Source organism: Penicillium argentinense (genome assembly GCF_028826775.1).
Source record: "Penicillium argentinense strain IBT 30761 chromosome Unknown utg000004l_segment0_segment0, whole genome shotgun sequence".
In the NCBI taxonomy this organism is placed as follows: domain Eukaryota; kingdom Fungi; phylum Ascomycota; class Eurotiomycetes; order Eurotiales; family Aspergillaceae; genus Penicillium; species Penicillium argentinense.
Genome location: NW_026622663.1, coordinates 197464 through 214651, shown reverse-complemented (window position 1 = coordinate 214651; position 17188 = coordinate 197464). Strand labels below are relative to the sequence as shown.

At 54.4% G+C, this 17188-nt stretch overlaps 8 protein-coding genes across 8 annotated transcripts; 2 read left to right on the top strand and 6 right to left on the bottom strand.

Annotated features, from left to right (window-relative positions):
* Window positions 1-334: 334 nt before the first annotated feature.
* On the top strand, window positions 335-1917 carry N7532_003028 (putative MFS transporter; the record flags this gene model as incomplete). Its single annotated transcript, XM_056615522.1, has 2 exons — window positions 335-508; window positions 574-1917. Coding segments are annotated over 2 exons (1518 nt in total), but the record flags the coding sequence as incomplete, so codon positions are not given.
* A 178-nt stretch (window positions 1918-2095) lies between these two features.
* N7532_003027 (uncharacterized protein) lies at window positions 2096-2858 on the bottom strand (the record flags this gene model as incomplete). The annotated part of the gene is made up of 3 exons (XM_056615521.1): window positions 2096-2251; window positions 2296-2492; window positions 2579-2858. 3 exons carry the CDS (start codon window positions 2856-2858, stop codon window positions 2096-2098), a joined length of 633 nt encoding a protein of 210 aa, XP_056475878.1.
* Window positions 2859-4073: 1215 nt separating this feature from the next.
* N7532_003026 (major facilitator superfamily domain-containing protein) lies at window positions 4074-5686 on the top strand (the record flags this gene model as incomplete). Its single annotated transcript, XM_056615520.1, has 4 exons — window positions 4074-4157; window positions 4236-4972; window positions 5027-5402; window positions 5453-5686. The coding sequence occupies 4 exons, from the start codon at window positions 4074-4076 to the stop codon at window positions 5684-5686; spliced, it is 1431 nt and encodes a 476-aa protein (XP_056475877.1).
* A 337-nt stretch (window positions 5687-6023) lies between these two features.
* On the bottom strand, window positions 6024-6881 carry N7532_003025 (uncharacterized protein; the record flags this gene model as incomplete). Its single annotated transcript, XM_056615519.1, has 1 exon — window positions 6024-6881. One exon carries the CDS (start codon window positions 6879-6881, stop codon window positions 6024-6026), a length of 858 nt encoding a protein of 285 aa, XP_056475876.1.
* A 2249-nt stretch (window positions 6882-9130) lies between these two features.
* On the bottom strand, window positions 9131-10406 carry N7532_003024 (NAD(P)/FAD-dependent oxidoreductase; the record flags this gene model as incomplete). The annotated part of the gene is made up of 3 exons (XM_056615518.1): window positions 9131-9796; window positions 9856-10127; window positions 10184-10406. The coding sequence occupies 3 exons, from the start codon at window positions 10404-10406 to the stop codon at window positions 9131-9133; spliced, it is 1161 nt and encodes a 386-aa protein (XP_056475875.1).
* A 1415-nt stretch (window positions 10407-11821) lies between these two features.
* Window positions 11822-12719, bottom strand: N7532_003023 (uncharacterized protein; the record flags this gene model as incomplete). Its single annotated transcript, XM_056615517.1, has 2 exons — window positions 11822-12265; window positions 12330-12719. 2 exons carry the CDS (start codon window positions 12717-12719, stop codon window positions 11822-11824), a joined length of 834 nt encoding a protein of 277 aa, XP_056475874.1.
* Window positions 12720-13536: 817 nt separating this feature from the next.
* N7532_003022 (D-galactonate dehydratase) lies at window positions 13537-14807 on the bottom strand (the record flags this gene model as incomplete). The annotated part of the gene is made up of 3 exons (XM_056615516.1): window positions 13537-14290; window positions 14345-14566; window positions 14632-14807. The coding sequence occupies 3 exons, from the start codon at window positions 14805-14807 to the stop codon at window positions 13537-13539; spliced, it is 1152 nt and encodes a 383-aa protein (XP_056475873.1).
* Window positions 14808-15305: 498 nt separating this feature from the next.
* Window positions 15306-17072, bottom strand: N7532_003021 (uncharacterized protein; the record flags this gene model as incomplete). Its single annotated transcript, XM_056615515.1, has 5 exons — window positions 15306-15892; window positions 15942-16405; window positions 16460-16526; window positions 16582-16792; window positions 16857-17072. The coding sequence occupies 5 exons, from the start codon at window positions 17070-17072 to the stop codon at window positions 15306-15308; spliced, it is 1545 nt and encodes a 514-aa protein (XP_056475872.1).
* Between the last annotated feature and the right edge of the window lie 116 nt (window positions 17073-17188).

Sequence of the window (17188 nt, the reverse complement as noted above, 5' to 3'; positions counted from 1 at the left end):
ATTCGGCCCCGACCCGCGGTTGGGGCCCCAACACGCGAGGCGTGGAGAAAGCCGTTCCCCAGACAGCCCCCGAGGTGGAGCAGGCGGTTCTCGCCGTCGCGGTGGTTTCTGCACGATCTCCAGACTGGCAGAGGTGCCAGCATGGGCCACGACTAGTCCGGCCTGGCGGGCCTGATTGGCCTCTCCATTCCAGATACCACCGCGTCGCTGGAATCCAGGGATCGGCGTCAACAGGGTCGCAGCCGCACGCCCCCGTCTCATTGCTTGGGTCGCCTTAAGGCCCGCTGGTCGTGTCTATCTTAAAAGACCCTGCGATCGCCGGCCTATCTGAGATCGACCGTTGGAAACCCGTGCTGCACAAATCACCATGGAGGACGGAACGCGCGTTGGGGATGCGACTGGTTCGCCCGTGGTCCAGCAGCGCCAGCGCTCGACGCTGTACACTGTCTACTCGAACTCCTGGTTCCAGATCCTGCTGATCAGTTTCATTTGTTTTTGCTGTCCTGGTGTAAGTTGATGCAGGCCAAATGGCTCTCCGGTGTGACGCGATGCTGACGGCTCTGCTTGGTATAGATGTACAATGCCCTCACAGGATTGGGAGGATCCGGACAGGTCAACCAGGCCGTCGCCGCAAATTCCCAGGTGGCTCTGCTATCTGCAACCGCCGGAACTGCGCTGTTTGTCGTCGGCCCCATCTTCAATCGCGTCGGCCCTCGTGTATGTCTTCTCCTCGGCGGATGGACATATCCCTTGTATTCGGGCAGTCTGCTCTGCTTCAACGGTATATCCACCAAGTTCTCGTATACAGTGTGTCCTGGACTGATCATCGCTAATCTTATCTCATCAGCAACGAACAATGGTGCCTTCGTCATCGCCGCCGGTGCCATCCTCGGTGTCGGCGCATCCTTCCTCTGGGTCGCACAGGGAGCCATCATGACCACCTACGTCCCTGAATCGCAAAAAGGACGCGCCATTGCGACCTTCTGGATTATTTTCAATCTCGGCGGTGGTGTTGGTTCGCTCGCCAGCTTCGGACTCAACTATAACTCGACCAGCGGTACAGTGTCGGACGGCACCTACATTGCCCTGTTGATTCTGATGGCGATTGGGTGGCTGCTGGGCGTCTTCATTTGTCCTCCCTCGTCGGTGCGGGTTCCCCAGCTGGAAGCCACTCCCGAGGAGGAAAAGAACTGGAAGCAGACTCTGCAGGTCTCGGTACATGCCATCGCGGATTGGCGCGTGCTGTGCATGTTGCCCCTGTTCTTCTCAGCGAATGTGTTTTATTCGTACCAGCAGAATGTGGTCAACGGGATGACCTTCAACATCCGCACCCGCTCGCTCAATGGCGCGCTGTACTGGATCGCGCAGATGCTGGGCGGCCTGGTCATCGGCCTGATCCTTGATCTGCCGGGGTTCAGCCGTCCCACACGTGCGCGCGTAGCCTGGGTATTCCTCTTCGTGACGGGCATGGCCACCTGGGGTGGTGGATATGCCTTCCAGCTGTGGTCCGACGATCGCATGGCGCAGGGTATCAAGCAGGATCTTGACTATACTAACTCACCCACCTCCGTCGGGCCCATCTTCCTCTATATCTTCTACGGCGCATACGATGCCTTCTGGCAGTCCTTCTGCTACTGGCTGATGGGCGCCCGATCCAACTCGCCCGCCGTCACGGCCGTCCTCGTCGGCGCCTATAAGACCTTCCAGAGCGCGGGTGGTGCCATGGCCTGGCGCATCAACGCGCTGGGCAAGTCCAACATGACGCAGTTCGCAATGGATTGGGGCCTGTGCATGGGATCGTTAGTGGTCGCCATCCCGGCTGTCCTCGCAGTGACGCTGACCAGCGAGTCGGACGGCCTCGTCGAGCAGCGCATATCGGTTGACGACGAAAAGCCCCAGGCGCAACTGAAAGAGTAAACGCATTTTCTTGTTCCTCTTCGCACTGCTTTCCAGCGTATCTCTACATTAGATACTCCTTCTGAATTAATAATCGCAAAGACTCGTATTCCACACCGGCTGAGGATCACCCAACTCGGTACTTGTTCATTCGTAGACCATTAAGACGCGGGTATGTACAGTCGATTGTCGCAACCACCTATTTCACGCAGTTCTTCAAGATGGCAGTCTCCAGCCACAGCTTAGTGTACTGCTGGTGAAGCCAGGTCAAGACAGGCCCCATGGGGGAAACCTCAGCCTTGCCCTCGCCCTGGTAGAAGCAGCTCTTGAGCTTGAACTCGGCCACGCCCTCCTCCTGCTTGACGATGGCAGACATTTCGAAGAGTCCGTCGGAGGGACGCACATCGCGGTGTCGGGGGTGTCTCCGCAGCGAACGATGATGGTCTCATCGGTCTTTTCAAGGACTTCGAAGTGGTCGGTGATCAGGGTGCCGACCTCGTAGCTGTTTTTGAGGAGGTCCTTGCGTTCCCAGAGGTTGTTGGCGGTCTCGGGGCCTTGGTATTTGCGGGCGAGGTAGGCGCGCTGGGCCATGTAGCCTTTACAACGAGTGCGATGGCAGGTTAGCAGTGTGCGCACGAATGCGATTGTCGATGCGAATGCGGAGCAGTGTCAGCCGACTCACCCATGCCACCCCAGACACCCGCACAAAAGGCCTCGACGAGCTTGCCCTTCTTCTCTAGCAGGGAGGGCTCGATCTTGGAAAGTTCGATGCGACGGACGCACACATCGTGGAGGGTGGGATTGTTGTTGGGATTGAACTTCTTGAAAAACGGCGACTGGAAGATGGGATCGGTGGTGTCCATGGGCTGGAAGACGTCATTGCGCGTCGCGCCGAAGAAGACACCGATCGAGGCGACGGTGCCGGCGGCCGTGACCTTGAGAGTGCGACTGATCAGGCCCATGGTGCAAATGAAGCGGCGGAGGGGATTGAGGGAGCTTGGGGGAGGAGTGGGCGTGGAAGCTGAAGCTGCGGAGACGAATTTCCTGCGGAGCGGAGAACCACTTGGGCAGTTGCCGGCGGGTATTGCACCGGGTATAGCAACCCTCGCAGTTACCACCAGTACCATGACAAAGGAACTGCAACTAGTCCATTGGTGATAGAATTACTTCATATCCATCAGATCAACCCGCGATTATCCAGACACCATATTATGATGATCAGTTGGGCAATACAAATATTCTCGGCATTGTGAAGTCGCGTCCGGAGCATCTCCGACCGAGAGGGCCACTGAGGGCTGAATACGGCAACCAGTCACGGGAGTATCGCACCCAACGGACGGAGTGGCAACTTAAATTGTCTATACCTTGCTTATGGAACAAATATCGGTCCTCGGAAAAATGAACAGACTTTGTATACACAATTGGAATCGTATGATGTGTCTGCTGTTGTTGAGTAAAGATGCGGAGGTATATAACTACAGGAGCACCTCACTTGCCCCCTCCCCACCTCTTTCAACATGTCACAAAAGTCGTTTCGCCCCGAATTTCAATTATTTGTGGCGCTCGAGCGTCCATTATTGATCGCTTGCTGCCCTTGAACCTTCGATGAAGGTCCCCACAGAGATCACAGACCCTGAAAGGACGATAGATCGGGAATCCCGACTGCTCCAATCCCAACAGTCCCGACTTGCACGCTGCTCAGCTGCCAAATGGCCTGGCACACGGCATTCCCGACATTCCCCCGCAGATCACGATAAAATGACATGGAATGAACGAAATCCAATCATGGAACCCAGGCAGGGCGCTCTCTGGATCCTGGCGGAACATGAGGATCTCGCCCATAACGACACGACTGACCGACGATGATCTCCATTCGCGGCAGAAAGTCGGAATTGCCGGACTACACGCGTCGACAACCACCCTTTGCCTCTCCCACCAGGCCCAATCAGGCCCGTCGAGAGCCAATCGTGCGTGCTTCCCCATTCTTTCGACTGTGGGGAAGCTCTCGTCGTGGGTCGAAGAGCCGGGGGTTATTCCAAAATCCTGCCTCGCCCCCCAGTGATCGACTCCTGGATCTCGGGAATCGATTGTCCCATATGACTACCGACCGGTGACGCAGCATGACAGAAATAAAAGAGAATTCGGCTTTTCGAACTACATCCAGTCATCTGGAAAATATGGCGGACGCGGATGAACGAGTCGTCCCATCCGTCAAGGACTTCAAGTCGTCTGAAGAGGAAGACAACCCGAACAACCCCCAGGTGAGGGACATCCGGAGGACCTGATACTCTGTGCATCAAGTCCCGCATCAGGCAAAAGCTAACAGATGAAATGACCAGAATTGGTCCTTGACGGCCAAACTTTGCACCTACCTAACCATCTGCTCCTTTACTTTTTTGGCGAACACCAATTCCAGCAACTTCACTGTTGCAGTCCAGGCCATCGTCGAGGAATTTCACGTTAACCAAACCCAAGCGGGCTCACTCGTCTGCTTCAATGTATTCCTCTTTGGTGTCGGCAATATCTTCTGGGTTCCACTGATGCGGGTGATTGGCAAGCGGCCAGTATACCTGCTCTCCATGCTGATGCTCTGCATGATGAACGTTTGGTCCAGCCGGGCCAGCAGCTATAATGAACTTCTAGCATCCCGCATCGTTTCTGGATTTGCTGCCGCCGCAGCGGATGCCACTGTACCTGCCGTGGTAGCAGACATGGTCGCTGCCAAGGACCGTGGTCATTATATGATGTTTTTCCACCTGGCCATGACTGCCGGTCTGTTTGTGGGTCCCATGATCAATGCATTCCTTGTGCAGCAGGAGGATTGGCGCTGGATGTGCTACTTAATGGCTATAGCAGTCGGCGTGGTTTTCGTGATGTCGATCTTCACCATTCGCGAGACCTCGTACCTCAAGCGCCACCAAGGACAGGGCAAGCGGACTCAACTACAATGGATGTCCATGACCATCGGATATAACCGAGAGGCCTCATTTTTCCAAACTCTGCTAGATATCTTGGCAAACGCCACCTACCCGCCCATCCTCTGGTGTTCATTCACTATCGGTATCTCTGTCGGATGGTAAGTGCTCCCTGCAATATTTTGCACTTAATTCAATGACTAATTGTGACCCAGGAACATCGTAGTCCAACTCACTTGCTCTCGCACTTTTACGAAATCTCCTTACAACTGGGAAATGGGCACCGAAGGAACGTTTCTGCTCTCAGGCTTCATTGGGGCCGTGCTGGCATTCTACCTCGGCGGCCGATTAATCGACATCGTCTCGACTCGGAGTACAATACGACATGGGGGTATTCGCATGCCCGAGTATCGTCTCCCAGCAATTGCCATCCCGGGCGTCATTGGTCCTGCCGGCATTCTGATTTTCGGACTCTGTATTGCACACAAGACGCATTGGGTCGGACCGGCATTTGGATTTGCTATGCAAGCATTTGGCTTGGCTGCAATTTCCAACGTGGCAGTCACTTACTGTCTAGATTCGTATAGACCGGTAAGTTAGTCCAATACCCTTTGATCTTTCATACAATTGACTCGAGATAGGTGACTGGCGAGGCTCTTGTCATCATTTTCGTTATCCGAAACACTATCGGGATGCTTCTGTCCTTGTATACAGCGAACTGGATCGAGAAACAGGGCCCTGCACCTGTCTTTGGTGAGATGACTGCGATTCAAGTTGTCAGTATTCTTTTCGCCATACCACTCTATATATGGGGCCGGCGCTTGCGTGACTTAACCTCCACATATGGGCCTATGAAGCGATTTCAGCATGATTAGACTATTTTTTCAAATTCTACTTTCTTTCAAATTATAATTCTCGTCTTCCACTTCTGAGACAGTCTCTCTTGACGAGAGTCATAATGTAGAATTTTCAAATGTTAGCCTGCGGATTAACGGCGACACTCTCACTTGATTTACGGATAGAAAAAATTCAACAACTCCAATTTTTTTTTATCTTAGTAGTATACAGCCTGCAAAATCCCCGGAAAACAACTCCAACATTAAACGAGTGACAGATCAGAGAAGGTCTCAATGCTAGCACAGCCAGCATACTAACCCAAATTGTGACAAGTCGGCACGTTCATCGGCACGTTCACCCCACCTCAAACCACCCTTAGGCCAGAGGAAAGCCGAGGAAGGACGGACCAGTGGAAGTGGGAATGCCAGAGGACGAGGGAGTAACAGAGGGAGTAGCGGAGGGAGTCACGGGAGTGAAGCTGGGGGTGAAAGATGGAGCATTGGAAGGAGTGGCACTGCCGCTAGGAGTCACTGGGGTGCTGGTGGGAGTAGGAAGAGGAGTGGAAGACAGGCCACGCTTCTGGGAACCGCCCGAGGCGAGGGCAGCAGCAACGGACTGGGCATCGGAAACCAGGGAAGGCAAGTCGGTAGGAAGGGCAAGAGAGTCGTCACGCTTCAGAGCACCAACAGAAGCAAGGGCCGCGGCGACAGACTGGGCATCGCCAGCCAGCGAAGGAAGATCAGTGGGAAGCGAGAGCGAGTCGCCACGCTTCTGGGCGCCGGCGGATGCCAGAGCAGCGCCGATAGACTGAGCATCACCAACCAGCGAGGGCAGATCGGTGGGGATGGACAGGGAGCCGCCGCGCTTCTGAGCACCGGCAGAGGCCAGGGCGCCAGCAACGGCCTGAGCGTCCGAGACCAGAGAAGGAAGGTCGGTTGGGATCGAGAGATCCTCTCCACGCTTACCAACCACGGAACCAGGCTGTTCGCTGGAAGGAGTGAATGTGGGAGGCAGGCTGCTGGAGGAAGCGAATGGGTTGGGAAGGGGAGGATCGCTGGAGACTGTGCCGGCGCTGCTGCTGGGAGTACCATTGGGGGTGGCACTGGGAGTGCGCGAGGGAGTGGGAATTCCGGAGCCGGTGGGATAAGAATGAGTGCCGTTGGAGGAGCTGAAGGGGACAGCCATGGCAGAGCCCCAGAGAGCGAGGGCGATGGTAGCAACGGAGTTCTTCATTGTTAATAAAAGTATAGAATCGAAGTTGTTGTTGTTGTTGTCAAAGAACGATGGATATAGAGAGACTAGTCTTAATCACTGGAGAGTGTTGATCCGTAGAATGATGAGCAGACTGGAAAGATTCGACCCGGGCTTTATATTTCTTTCCTCGGGATATTCGTTATTCTAAGGTCCGCATGTCCTTCGCCGAGTAGCCGGAGCGGCGTTCACCGTTTAGCAGGACGATCCTGCTTTTGGAGCCTCCACATCGTGAGTTGCTTATCGCTGTCGATGGTGTGGGTGCTTCTCTCCAAGGTCCTTGCTCCAATGTGACTGGCCGAGGCGAGGAGATCGTCGGCCTTCAAAATCAGTCGGCTCCAGTGTCGAGAGTGGTCGAGAGCATGGCGCGACCTGGATGGAGACGAATCGATACCCCGATGTAGATCATCTGCCCGACAGGGAAGAGTTCCCCCTTGGGTCAACAAGTGGTACGGAAAGACACCGTGAGTGAGAAGCAGGAGAAAGTCTCTGCGATTTGTTGATTGCCAGTCTCCACAAAGGGCATTTAGGTTTCGTTTCAGATATGACCCCCACAGATTTGCGACGATGCGAGAGTACGGAGTATCGCGGAGTGACGAGTATAGCGCGCATGGTCGAGGGCGTTCACCACGACGGCTGATAAGAGCGACGGACGCATTTGGAATGAGGCCCGGACACGCGAGGGGATATGGGAATTATTATTGGCAGAGAGAGATACAATGTGAAGAGAATTGTGGTTCGTCAGGGACTTCTCAAAGAATTGTCGTCGGTGCCGATCGACGATCCCTGCAGATCGCCGTTGAAAGCACCAAAGAGCGCCGGATTTGTATAAATAACCGATCGACAGCTCTCTGGTCCGCGTATCAGCGCATAAATTCTCCGCTGAAGAACCACGGTCTCCTCGGCTCGTCTCCACATCGGCAAAATGCATTCTGGACGCAGGAACGTAGCAGGGACCAGTGCATTTCGTCTTGTCGGCAATTCATTTCTCGACACCCGGACGTATCACCTCAGGTAAGGCACGAATGGTGCGCATGGTCACGTCACGTTTCAGGTCACGCTATGCAAGGCATCTGTCGCGTCCCTTGGAAACGGCGATCACCGGTGGCGGGTTCCACGAGATCGGCAGCCTCACAGCGTGCATATGGCGTCAAAAGGAATACCCGGCATGATGCCATTTGACTTCAAAAAGTAGATCGGGAATCGGCTTCCTCAGGGATTGGTAGATCATTCGATTGATTTTGAGTCGATCAAGGTGGGACGGCCATCGCGAGTGTGTAGTTTACTCGGCCGACGAAGATTGTCGACTCGGGCCGATATAGACGTCGTTCGGGATCGGCCTCACTCTGGCACCGTCGAGTGGCTGCGCAAAGGATCCCGAGACATTTTATCTGCTGATATATCCTAAAATTTCCAATATGGTGTTCAATCCTCAGTCATATAGTCGTTTCTCCCAGGAATTCTCATAGCGGGACTGCTCAACAATCGTTAACGACAACCTGGAGACCTCGGGGGTTGGACACTGCATCTATAGCAATCTCCACAGCCGGCATCCAGGGATCTTCGCGAACCTCCGCTGCTCCGCAAGACTTGAATAGATCCATCGCAACCAATGGATGCTTGAAGAGCCAACCGCGTGGTCACCAGGACCCGGAACTTGGGATAGTGGCGATTAAATACGGTCGCGAGCCGCTAGCCGAACCAGTCTTCTGCAAATAATGCGGATAGATGCAATGCCGAAGTACCTAGCGACCTCAAAGCTGCACGATCAATCGGGTGAAAGGAGAGCTGGGTAGGTGACTGTTCAGATGACTGTTCAGCTGATCGTTCGAAAGACTGCTTAGGCAACTGCTTCGATGACTGCTATGTAGGGCGGACAGATTAAGGTGCAGATCTCTATAATTCAGGGTCGAGCCCGACTGAAAATGGAAAGTGAGCTGTGGCCGCTATACCATTCCGTAGCTGGGATGTGTGAGCCGACAGAATAACCCAGTTCGATTCTTGTCGTGAACCCTGTCGAGTCGGAACACTGACGGCAACGACGCATCTACTCGAATTCTGCTATTGATAGGTGTGATTGCTTTTCAGGCGGAGATCCAAATTATTCCATTATTCCATTACGGGTGATTATATCGTAATTCGCCATGCTTTGTTCTGACAAGGCTATTTGTCTCCATGACCCAGTGCCAAATCACTGATTCGTAGCCATCATGTCGAGTCATGCAGCGAGTTTAGTTGCCGCGCTTGACCTTCTCCCACTGAGGCTCGAGGTTGTCGCCAATGGCGCGGCGGGCCTCCTTCTCCAGTTCGCGAAGATTGAGGTTGGCACGCTTGGAAATCTTCGACTCCGAGTCCTCACGCGACATCTGGACGTGCAGATACACGGCGGCCTTCTTGCCGGAGAACATGGCGTGGGGCACGTTGGTGCTGCCGTCGCTGTTGGCGTCACCAATAGCGTAAACGCCGAACTCGCTGGTGCGCATGCCGCTCGTATCAACCTTGATCTTAGAGTCGGTCATGTTGAGACCCATGTCGTAGGGCAGATCGGTGCGCTGGGCAGTGGGGTAGTTGGTGATGAAGGCACCACGCTCGACGGGGTCGCCCTCGGTGAAGTGGACCAGGAATTTGTCGTACTGAATACCGGCCGTCTTGTTCTGGTGGGTGCCGCCATCCTGAATACGCTCGATGGATGTGATTGTCCGGTTGTCGATCTTGACATTCCAGGCCTTGAGCTGCTCCTGCCAGTCCTCGTGCGAGGCGGTGGCCTTGGCCTCGCCCTCGGGGGTTTGGGTACCGTTCACAAAGGCAACGATGTCAGAGTAGAGGGTGTTGGTCTCAAGAACGCTGCCGAGCACATCAGACAGAGCGCCCAGGACACCAAGAGGCTGGTCGCGGTGCTAAGTAGAAGTTAGTACTGCCGTCGTACACGAGAATGGAGACTGTGACTAGCACTCACCTCCCAGCCATCGCACCACGGGCACCACCAGATACCCTTGCCAAAAGCCTCCTGCAGACCCGGGACGTCGGGCAGGACATCCTTCAAGCCGGTTCCGAGCACGATCTTGCGAGCGGTATAGTTCTTGCCCTCGCCATCGGTGACTGTGAAGGTAGAGACCTCGTCGTTGCCGGTCGGGGTAATAGACTTGACGGTGCCGTTTCTGAAATGAGCAGACGGGTACTTGGAGATTTGCTCGCGGGCCAGACCACGGAACTCGGCGGGAGGAGTACCTTCATCGGATGTCAGCGGGCGGGACATGTGCTCTGTGGGGAGAACGGATATTTACCATCGTTGCCGATCACGTCGTGCATGTTCCGTGTTGGGCCATTGCGGTAGCGGTTGTCGTCAAACAACAATGCACTGCGACGCACACGCGAGACACCACTCAGGGCGCTGAGGCCGGCGGGGCCACCACCGACGACGATGACATCGTAGTCGGTCTTGGGGATCGTCTCGGCCGAGGCGGCCAGTACGGACAAAGAGAGCGAGAGGAGGGACGCGATTCTCATGGTGGCAACTCGGGAGCAATTGAATATCTCCACGCAGACAAGAAAAAGAATAAAGCTTCTGGGATCAGCTCACTGGGAGCTTTATAGGGGACCGCGATCATCGTTGCCGAGCGACCTACAAATGTAGTGCGTGCGAGAGCTCGGGCAGCTCGCACCCAATGAATCGCGAGGCTGGCGAGTTTGTGGAGGAGAGCAGGGCTTGGCATGCAGCCATCGTTCTTGTCGGAGCTGAAGACGCTGAACACTAGTGCCGCGATCGTCGGGATCGGCAACCCTTGCAGAAACCGCGCAGCGGAGAAGGCAGGCGAGATCAAGGCCCATCTTCTGATCAATGGCAAGTGCAGAGATCATGTGCATATCACGGTAGATTCCCCAATATTTCCCTTGTCGTGTTCGGTCAGTAAAAAGTCGCCGAGATCCATGCCTCTTTTGTGCCAAGGTGAAATGTTCAATGAGCTTCGAACCGCCTTCTGGGCCTTAAGAAATTGGGCGTGAGATTGTGCTGATTCAATCGTTTGAGCGGGTATCGTGAATGTACATGCAGGTATTAAGCACCCCGTGGGACTGTAGTCTGTGTTCGTCTCAACTTCCTTAAAAAGCCCATTAGGTAAGAAAAACCAAGGCAGGAAAGACCGGGGCAGCACCCCAGGGATTCGGAGGATCGGAAGGAGCAGCCCTGTAGCTACTCTAGAATCCGCTGAAGGGATATCGGCCTGCCTCTTCGTCCATAACGGTGAGGAATTTCCGGCATCCTGTGTAGTATTTGTTGTATGTTGATGATATTAAGAGCATCTAGCAACGATATCGGATGAATCCATCGGTGTCAGCTGAGATCGCGATCCCCACATGAGGACCCCCAAATCGAGCCCGGGCGAGTTAGAGTTGGCTGTCAGCTCGATCAGCGGCGAACCTTGACGGAAAGGAGGCCACGCGTTGAATATAGGATGGTGCTGGACGAGCGAGCGAGGTCGAAGTGGAGGTGGAGCGGAAGAACTGCGATCGGCGGCGACGACTTCCGGGCTTGGCGCTCTCACATTCCGCGCCTTCTCCAATCGGGGGATTCTCTGCTCTGCTCGGCTCGTTCCTCCGCCATGCAGCGCGTTACATCGCAGAAATCCCGGCAACATTTCTCCTGCGATGTTTGTGTTGCCAGACATCCTACCATTCTGCTGGATTTTCCTACGAGGAGATCGATCGTCAGCTGGCTCAATAGCGTGGTGGCGCGCAGCCCGCGGTGGATCGTAGTGGCGCCCGCTTGAGTTCGCTGCAGTATGAGATCATGAGATCGTTCCGCAGGCTTTATGGGGTGGAGAGCTGGAAAACAGCGCATGCACTTGTGATGATTCCTCAATTGGCTTCCAGAATTGAATCTGGATCGTGCAGGAGATCTGATCTCGGAGCTACTGAACACTGAACTACCGGCCCATCCACCCCCCATCGACCGTCAACACCTCTCCACTGACATACGCGCTCGCCCGGCTGGCCAGATACACCACTGATCCCTTGAAATCGTCCGGATCGCCCCATCGCCCCGCCGGGATGCGCGCTAGGATGCTAGCGGCCCGCTCCTTGTCCTGAATCAGGGCTGTGTTCATGTCCGTCGCGACGTATCCCGGTGCAATCGCGTTGACATTGATTCCCTTGGATGCCCATTCATTCGAGAGTGCCTTGGTCAGTTGGGCAACGCCGCCTTTGGCGGCCGCGTAGGCGGGCACCGTCAATCCGCCTTGGAAGGAGACCAGTGAGGCAACATTGATGATGCTCCCGCGCTGGCCCGACTTGTTTGGGGCGCGGGTGAGCATGTAGGCTCCAACGTCGCGACAGAGAGTGAAGACCGTGGTGAGGTTGACTTGGAGGACCTGCGGAAATTCGGAATCAGCTACTGCCGACACTTTATGAATGGAAAAGCATTGTCAGACTAACCTCATCCCAGTCTTCGAGTGGGAACTGATGGCTTGGGTGTCGTCGCTGGATGCCAGCGCAATTGAGCAGGATGTCGATATCATGACCGTCCTGCGTCACGGTTGACACCAGCGACAATACGGATGCTTGTGAGGACAGGTCTGCGGTATAGATGGTTGCTTTGCGCCCGAGTTGCTCAATCTGCTGCTTGGTGGCTTGATTGCTGGTGTCTCGCTGCCAGATGTCAGCCCTAAATCTCGGCATGAGATTCAGCTCCTTGTTCGAGATACTCACTTGCACCAATACAATGTCTGCCCCAGCCTCGGCCATCGCAAGGGCCATGGCCTGGCCGATACCGCGGGTCCCGCCCGTCACCAGAGCTGTTCTGCCTGTGAGTGAGAAAAGATCCATGGCTATGCGAGAGTTTGGGGGTCACAGGACGCGGGGGAAAGGCCGACTATATACCTCGTCTCGCGGCATCCTCCTCGGACCCCCACGCCTTCCCCGCATTCAACAACGAGTGGGATTTTTTGGGGGGGGGGGGGGGGTGTGTGTGCATTGTCAAGCTGGCTGTCATGCCATCATGAATGTTTAGCCTTGTATGACTGGGTTGTCGAGCTCTTGAGGTTTACTTGATTTTATCCTCTGCGTCAACGATTGACTGATATCCTACCAGGGTATACCGCTTCTAAATATCGGACTTGTTCCGATCACAGATATCACAGCACCCGGTTCGAACTGCGCTGTTGACAGTGGGAATTGATACAGCCACACAGCTTCTGCCTCAGAACACACCCCCTCTCTGACCTTACAGGTGTCTGCTAGTTCTTCTGTTTGAGTGTCCTGGCTTTACGAGTCGAATAATGAACTTTTTCTGGTCTATGTTGGAGAACTATTCTAGCCCGATCCCATTCATTTTGCATAGCGCATCACACTCTAGAATAGCTATCCCAGACAGCTGATCACGTAGGTGGCTGGGTAGATGACCAGGTAGCCGACCAGATAGGTGGGTGAGCAATGAACCTGGCGGTTATCAATACCATAGTCAAGGTGGTACTCGACGTCGAAATTGCCCAGCACTATGTTGGATGAAGTGTTCTAGTTCCGAGCGAAGCCATGACGGGGGTGGTGTGGTGTTTGAGACAAAACGGGTGTGGAGGCAACAATCTCCTGGACAATAGAGAAAGAGAACTTGTTTAATTGAAATTATATCTATACCTGGAATGTATTACCACTCCCGAATCGACCCGTCCGGCCCGTAGAACTCCTTAGGCAGCCACGGCTCGGTCTCCTTACTGATGCGTCGCACCAAGTCCTCATCAATCTCAATACCCAACCCAGGCTTGGACAGTGCCGGCACATATCCCTCCTCGATCTCAAATACGGTCTTGTCCACCAGATAGCTGTTGAGATCGATATCTCCCGCCTCGACATTGTAGTGCATACCCAGCGACATTTCCTGGATGACAAAGTTGGGCGTCGACAGCGCGACCTGCATGGATGCCGCCAGGGCAATGGGGCCGAGAGGACAGTGAGGTGCGATGGCGACATCATAAGTCTCGGCCAGAGTCGCAATGCGCTTGGTTTCGGAGATTCCACCGGCATGTGCGATGTCGGGCTGCAAGACATCGACGGAGCTGTCCTCGAGGAAACGCTTCACGTCCCACCTGGTGTAGAGACGCTCGCCGAAAGCAATGGGAATGGTGGTGTGGTTGGAAAGCTGCTTGATGGCTTCGGGGTGTTCGCAGAGGAGTGGCTCTTCAATGAATAGAGGCTGGTAGGGCTCGAGAGCTTTGGCAAGCTGCTTGGCCATTGGTCGGTGCAGACGACCGTGGAAATCAAGACCGGCATCCAAGCCGAGTGCCTTGACTTGCTTGAGACGCTCGACACAGGATTGGAGGACGGAGGGGGAGTCGAGCCAGTTCACGTCTTCAGTGGCATTCATCTTGATGCACTTAAGCCCTTGGGCAATACGTGCCTTACTATTTGGTGTTAGAACAGACTTGGTGTATTTTCTTCAGTGATATAGTACTCACGCAGCAGCTTCGACATCGCTTGGCCGGTCGCCACCAATCCATGCATACACCTGCACCTTGTTGCGCACCTTGCCACCCAGCAGCTGGTAGATGGGGACGCCCAGTCGACGACCCTTTAGATCCCACAGCGCGATGTCAATGCCCGACATGGCGGACATGAAAACGGGACCGCCGCGGTAGAATCCCAATCGCCACATCAGCTGCCAGATGTGCTCGATGTCACTGGTTCGGGAGTGTTAGCGAACGACCACAGGTCAGACTTCCGACAACAAGGAGATGCGACTTACTCTGCTTCCAAGCCGATGAGACGCGAGATGATCTCGTCCAGGGCGCCCTCCACAGCCAGTGAGTGGCCCTCGAGAGTGCCTTCACCCCAGCCAAATTTGCCCTCTTCATCTGTGACCTTGACAAATAGCCAGCGCGGCTTGACCCGGAAGTATTCGATAGACTTGATCTTGGCCATGGTGGTTCACGATGGTTTAAAGTGGGAGGATGAGGATGGGAGAGACGCGACCGCGGGGCAGCTGGCCAGTATATGAGTCGCGACACAGCTCTCCTCCATGGCATCCCACTCGCTCAGCTGCATCCCACGCGGGGGCAGCGTGGGAGTTGTTTCGGCTTGGAGACGCGAAGAGCCGTCGCGAAGTTGAGGGGAAATGCGGAGATCCCCCCGGACTTCCCCCGAATCGCCCCACGCGTGTCTTTAGGTGTTATTGGTGGAAGAATCCCCAGGGAGCGACAGGAATGAGGTGGAGAACAGCTAGCCAAGTTGTTGTTATGGGCTGGTGAGCTCCGTGGCATCGTCATCGCGTGGGGGGCGCATTTCACAGGTGTTGAGGTGGAAGTGTATACGATGGAACTATAGGGAGTATACTACTCAGAACAATCGATATGAGCGATATAAATGTTGGACAATCCTTAATTGGAGCGTTCTGCTTGCATCTACTTGCATTGAGCTGAATCAATACAAGTACCGGAAATTCATGTTTTCCTTGTCCGTCAAGTCGCTAAACGCCGTGCGATCGAGCTCGAGCTGCCGCATGTAGTCTGCATCGCCGCCAGGAACAATGTCCTGCATCCGATCACGACGACGGTTCTCCCATGCGAGACACGCCCCGAGGAAGAGAATCAAGCCAATTTCGACAAAGTTCGCAACGATCATGGACCAGATTCCCAGAGAGTAGCCGGGGGCTTGGTCCGCTTTGTAGAAGAAGGGGCCAGCGATGTTGCCAGCGCAGACGCCCAGGAAGATCATGGCGTTGGTGATCACCTTTTTAGTATGACCGGCAATATTACCAGTCAGAATCGATAGAATGATCACGAACGAGGCATTGTATGATCCCGTCAGGTAATAGCAGATCAGTCGGCCGACCTGATTGGATTGGGGCACGTAGCAGAGACCGAAAGACCCGGCTAGATTGGGCAGTAAAAAGACCACGGCCACGATGCACCGATTGTTGCGGGGGAGTCGGTCGTTGATGAAGACGGCTGCCAAAATCATGATTGCAATAAAGGCGCCGTAGGGAATTTGCATGAGCGTGGTAACCACTAGAAGGATTGTCAGCGGCGTTCGGACGTTGAGAGGTTGGGCACGTACAGGTACTGAATCCAAATCCCTTGATGATCAGAGTTCCAAAATTCGAGATCCCTCCATTAGGGATATTTCCCGAAAAGCCCAACAGAAAGAAGGTCCACACCTTCCAGTCCAAAAAGGCCTCGAGGATCTGCCGCGGCTTGAGGGTCCTGTTCTCGATACCGGTTTGGTTGTCACGGAGGCGCTCAACCGCCAGTCGTTTCTCACGGTCGGATAGCTGCGGTGCTGTCACTGGGGAGTCAGGCAGAAAAATGATCATAACAATGCCCCACGCAGAGCAGAGAGCGCCGATGATCAGGAATTCATATTTCCACGAAGCGAGAGCGCCCTTGATCTGCCCAATGCCATAGCCGAGGAGGCCACCGACGGCAATACCGAAGCCATTGGCCGTATACCAGAGGCCAATACGAATGGGCTGCTGGCGACGAGTATACCACATACTCGTAATGAGCATGAACGCAGGGTCGCTATAGACATTCATTAGTATTTTTGTTCTATGCCTTCGAAAAAGTTGAACTTACCTGCATGCTTCGGCAGCACCTGAAATGACGCGAAGGACGGCTAGTTGCGTGAAATTCTTTGCAGCAGCTGGAATTGTTAGAAGGAAGGTAATCAGGAGAGTGGTTTGGAAGGAATCGCGTACCCTGAAGCATCAGAAAGAATCCCCAGAGGAAAATGTTGATACCCAAGTATTTACCGATTGGAAATCGTTGCATGAGGAGATTGGTTGGAAGCGACCAGACGAGGAAGCCAAAGTAGAACACACTCGACAGCCAGGAATATTCGGTACCAGATAGATTCAAATCCTCTTCAATGCCAAATATGGCCGCATAGGAGAGCGTCGTTTTGTCGATCTAGTCATCACAATTGCTTGTTAACTTCCTGCATGACCGAAATAGAAGGCTAACGGTAACATACATAGTAGAATGCATAGCAAACAGCCAGGAAGGGCAAGATCATACAATCGATCTTCCGAACTAGGCGCTTCTCCTCGCCTGGCTCAAAGGACTCGTGCATGTCCTCGAGATTTTCGAACAGCGCCAGCGCCGCGTCGCCATTGTGGATTTTGCCGGTGTCGGTGCCTTCGACATGCATCGCGGCGGGTTTGGGGGCGGCGTTCTGCTGGTCAGTCATTGCATATACTGGGTGAGCGAAATGGTACAGTCTCCCAGTGTGCAGGAGTGTCAAAGTAGGCAATCCGGGGCGAGGAGATATATCAGGCCGCTCCGCTCTTCTCCGCGTGGGGGACT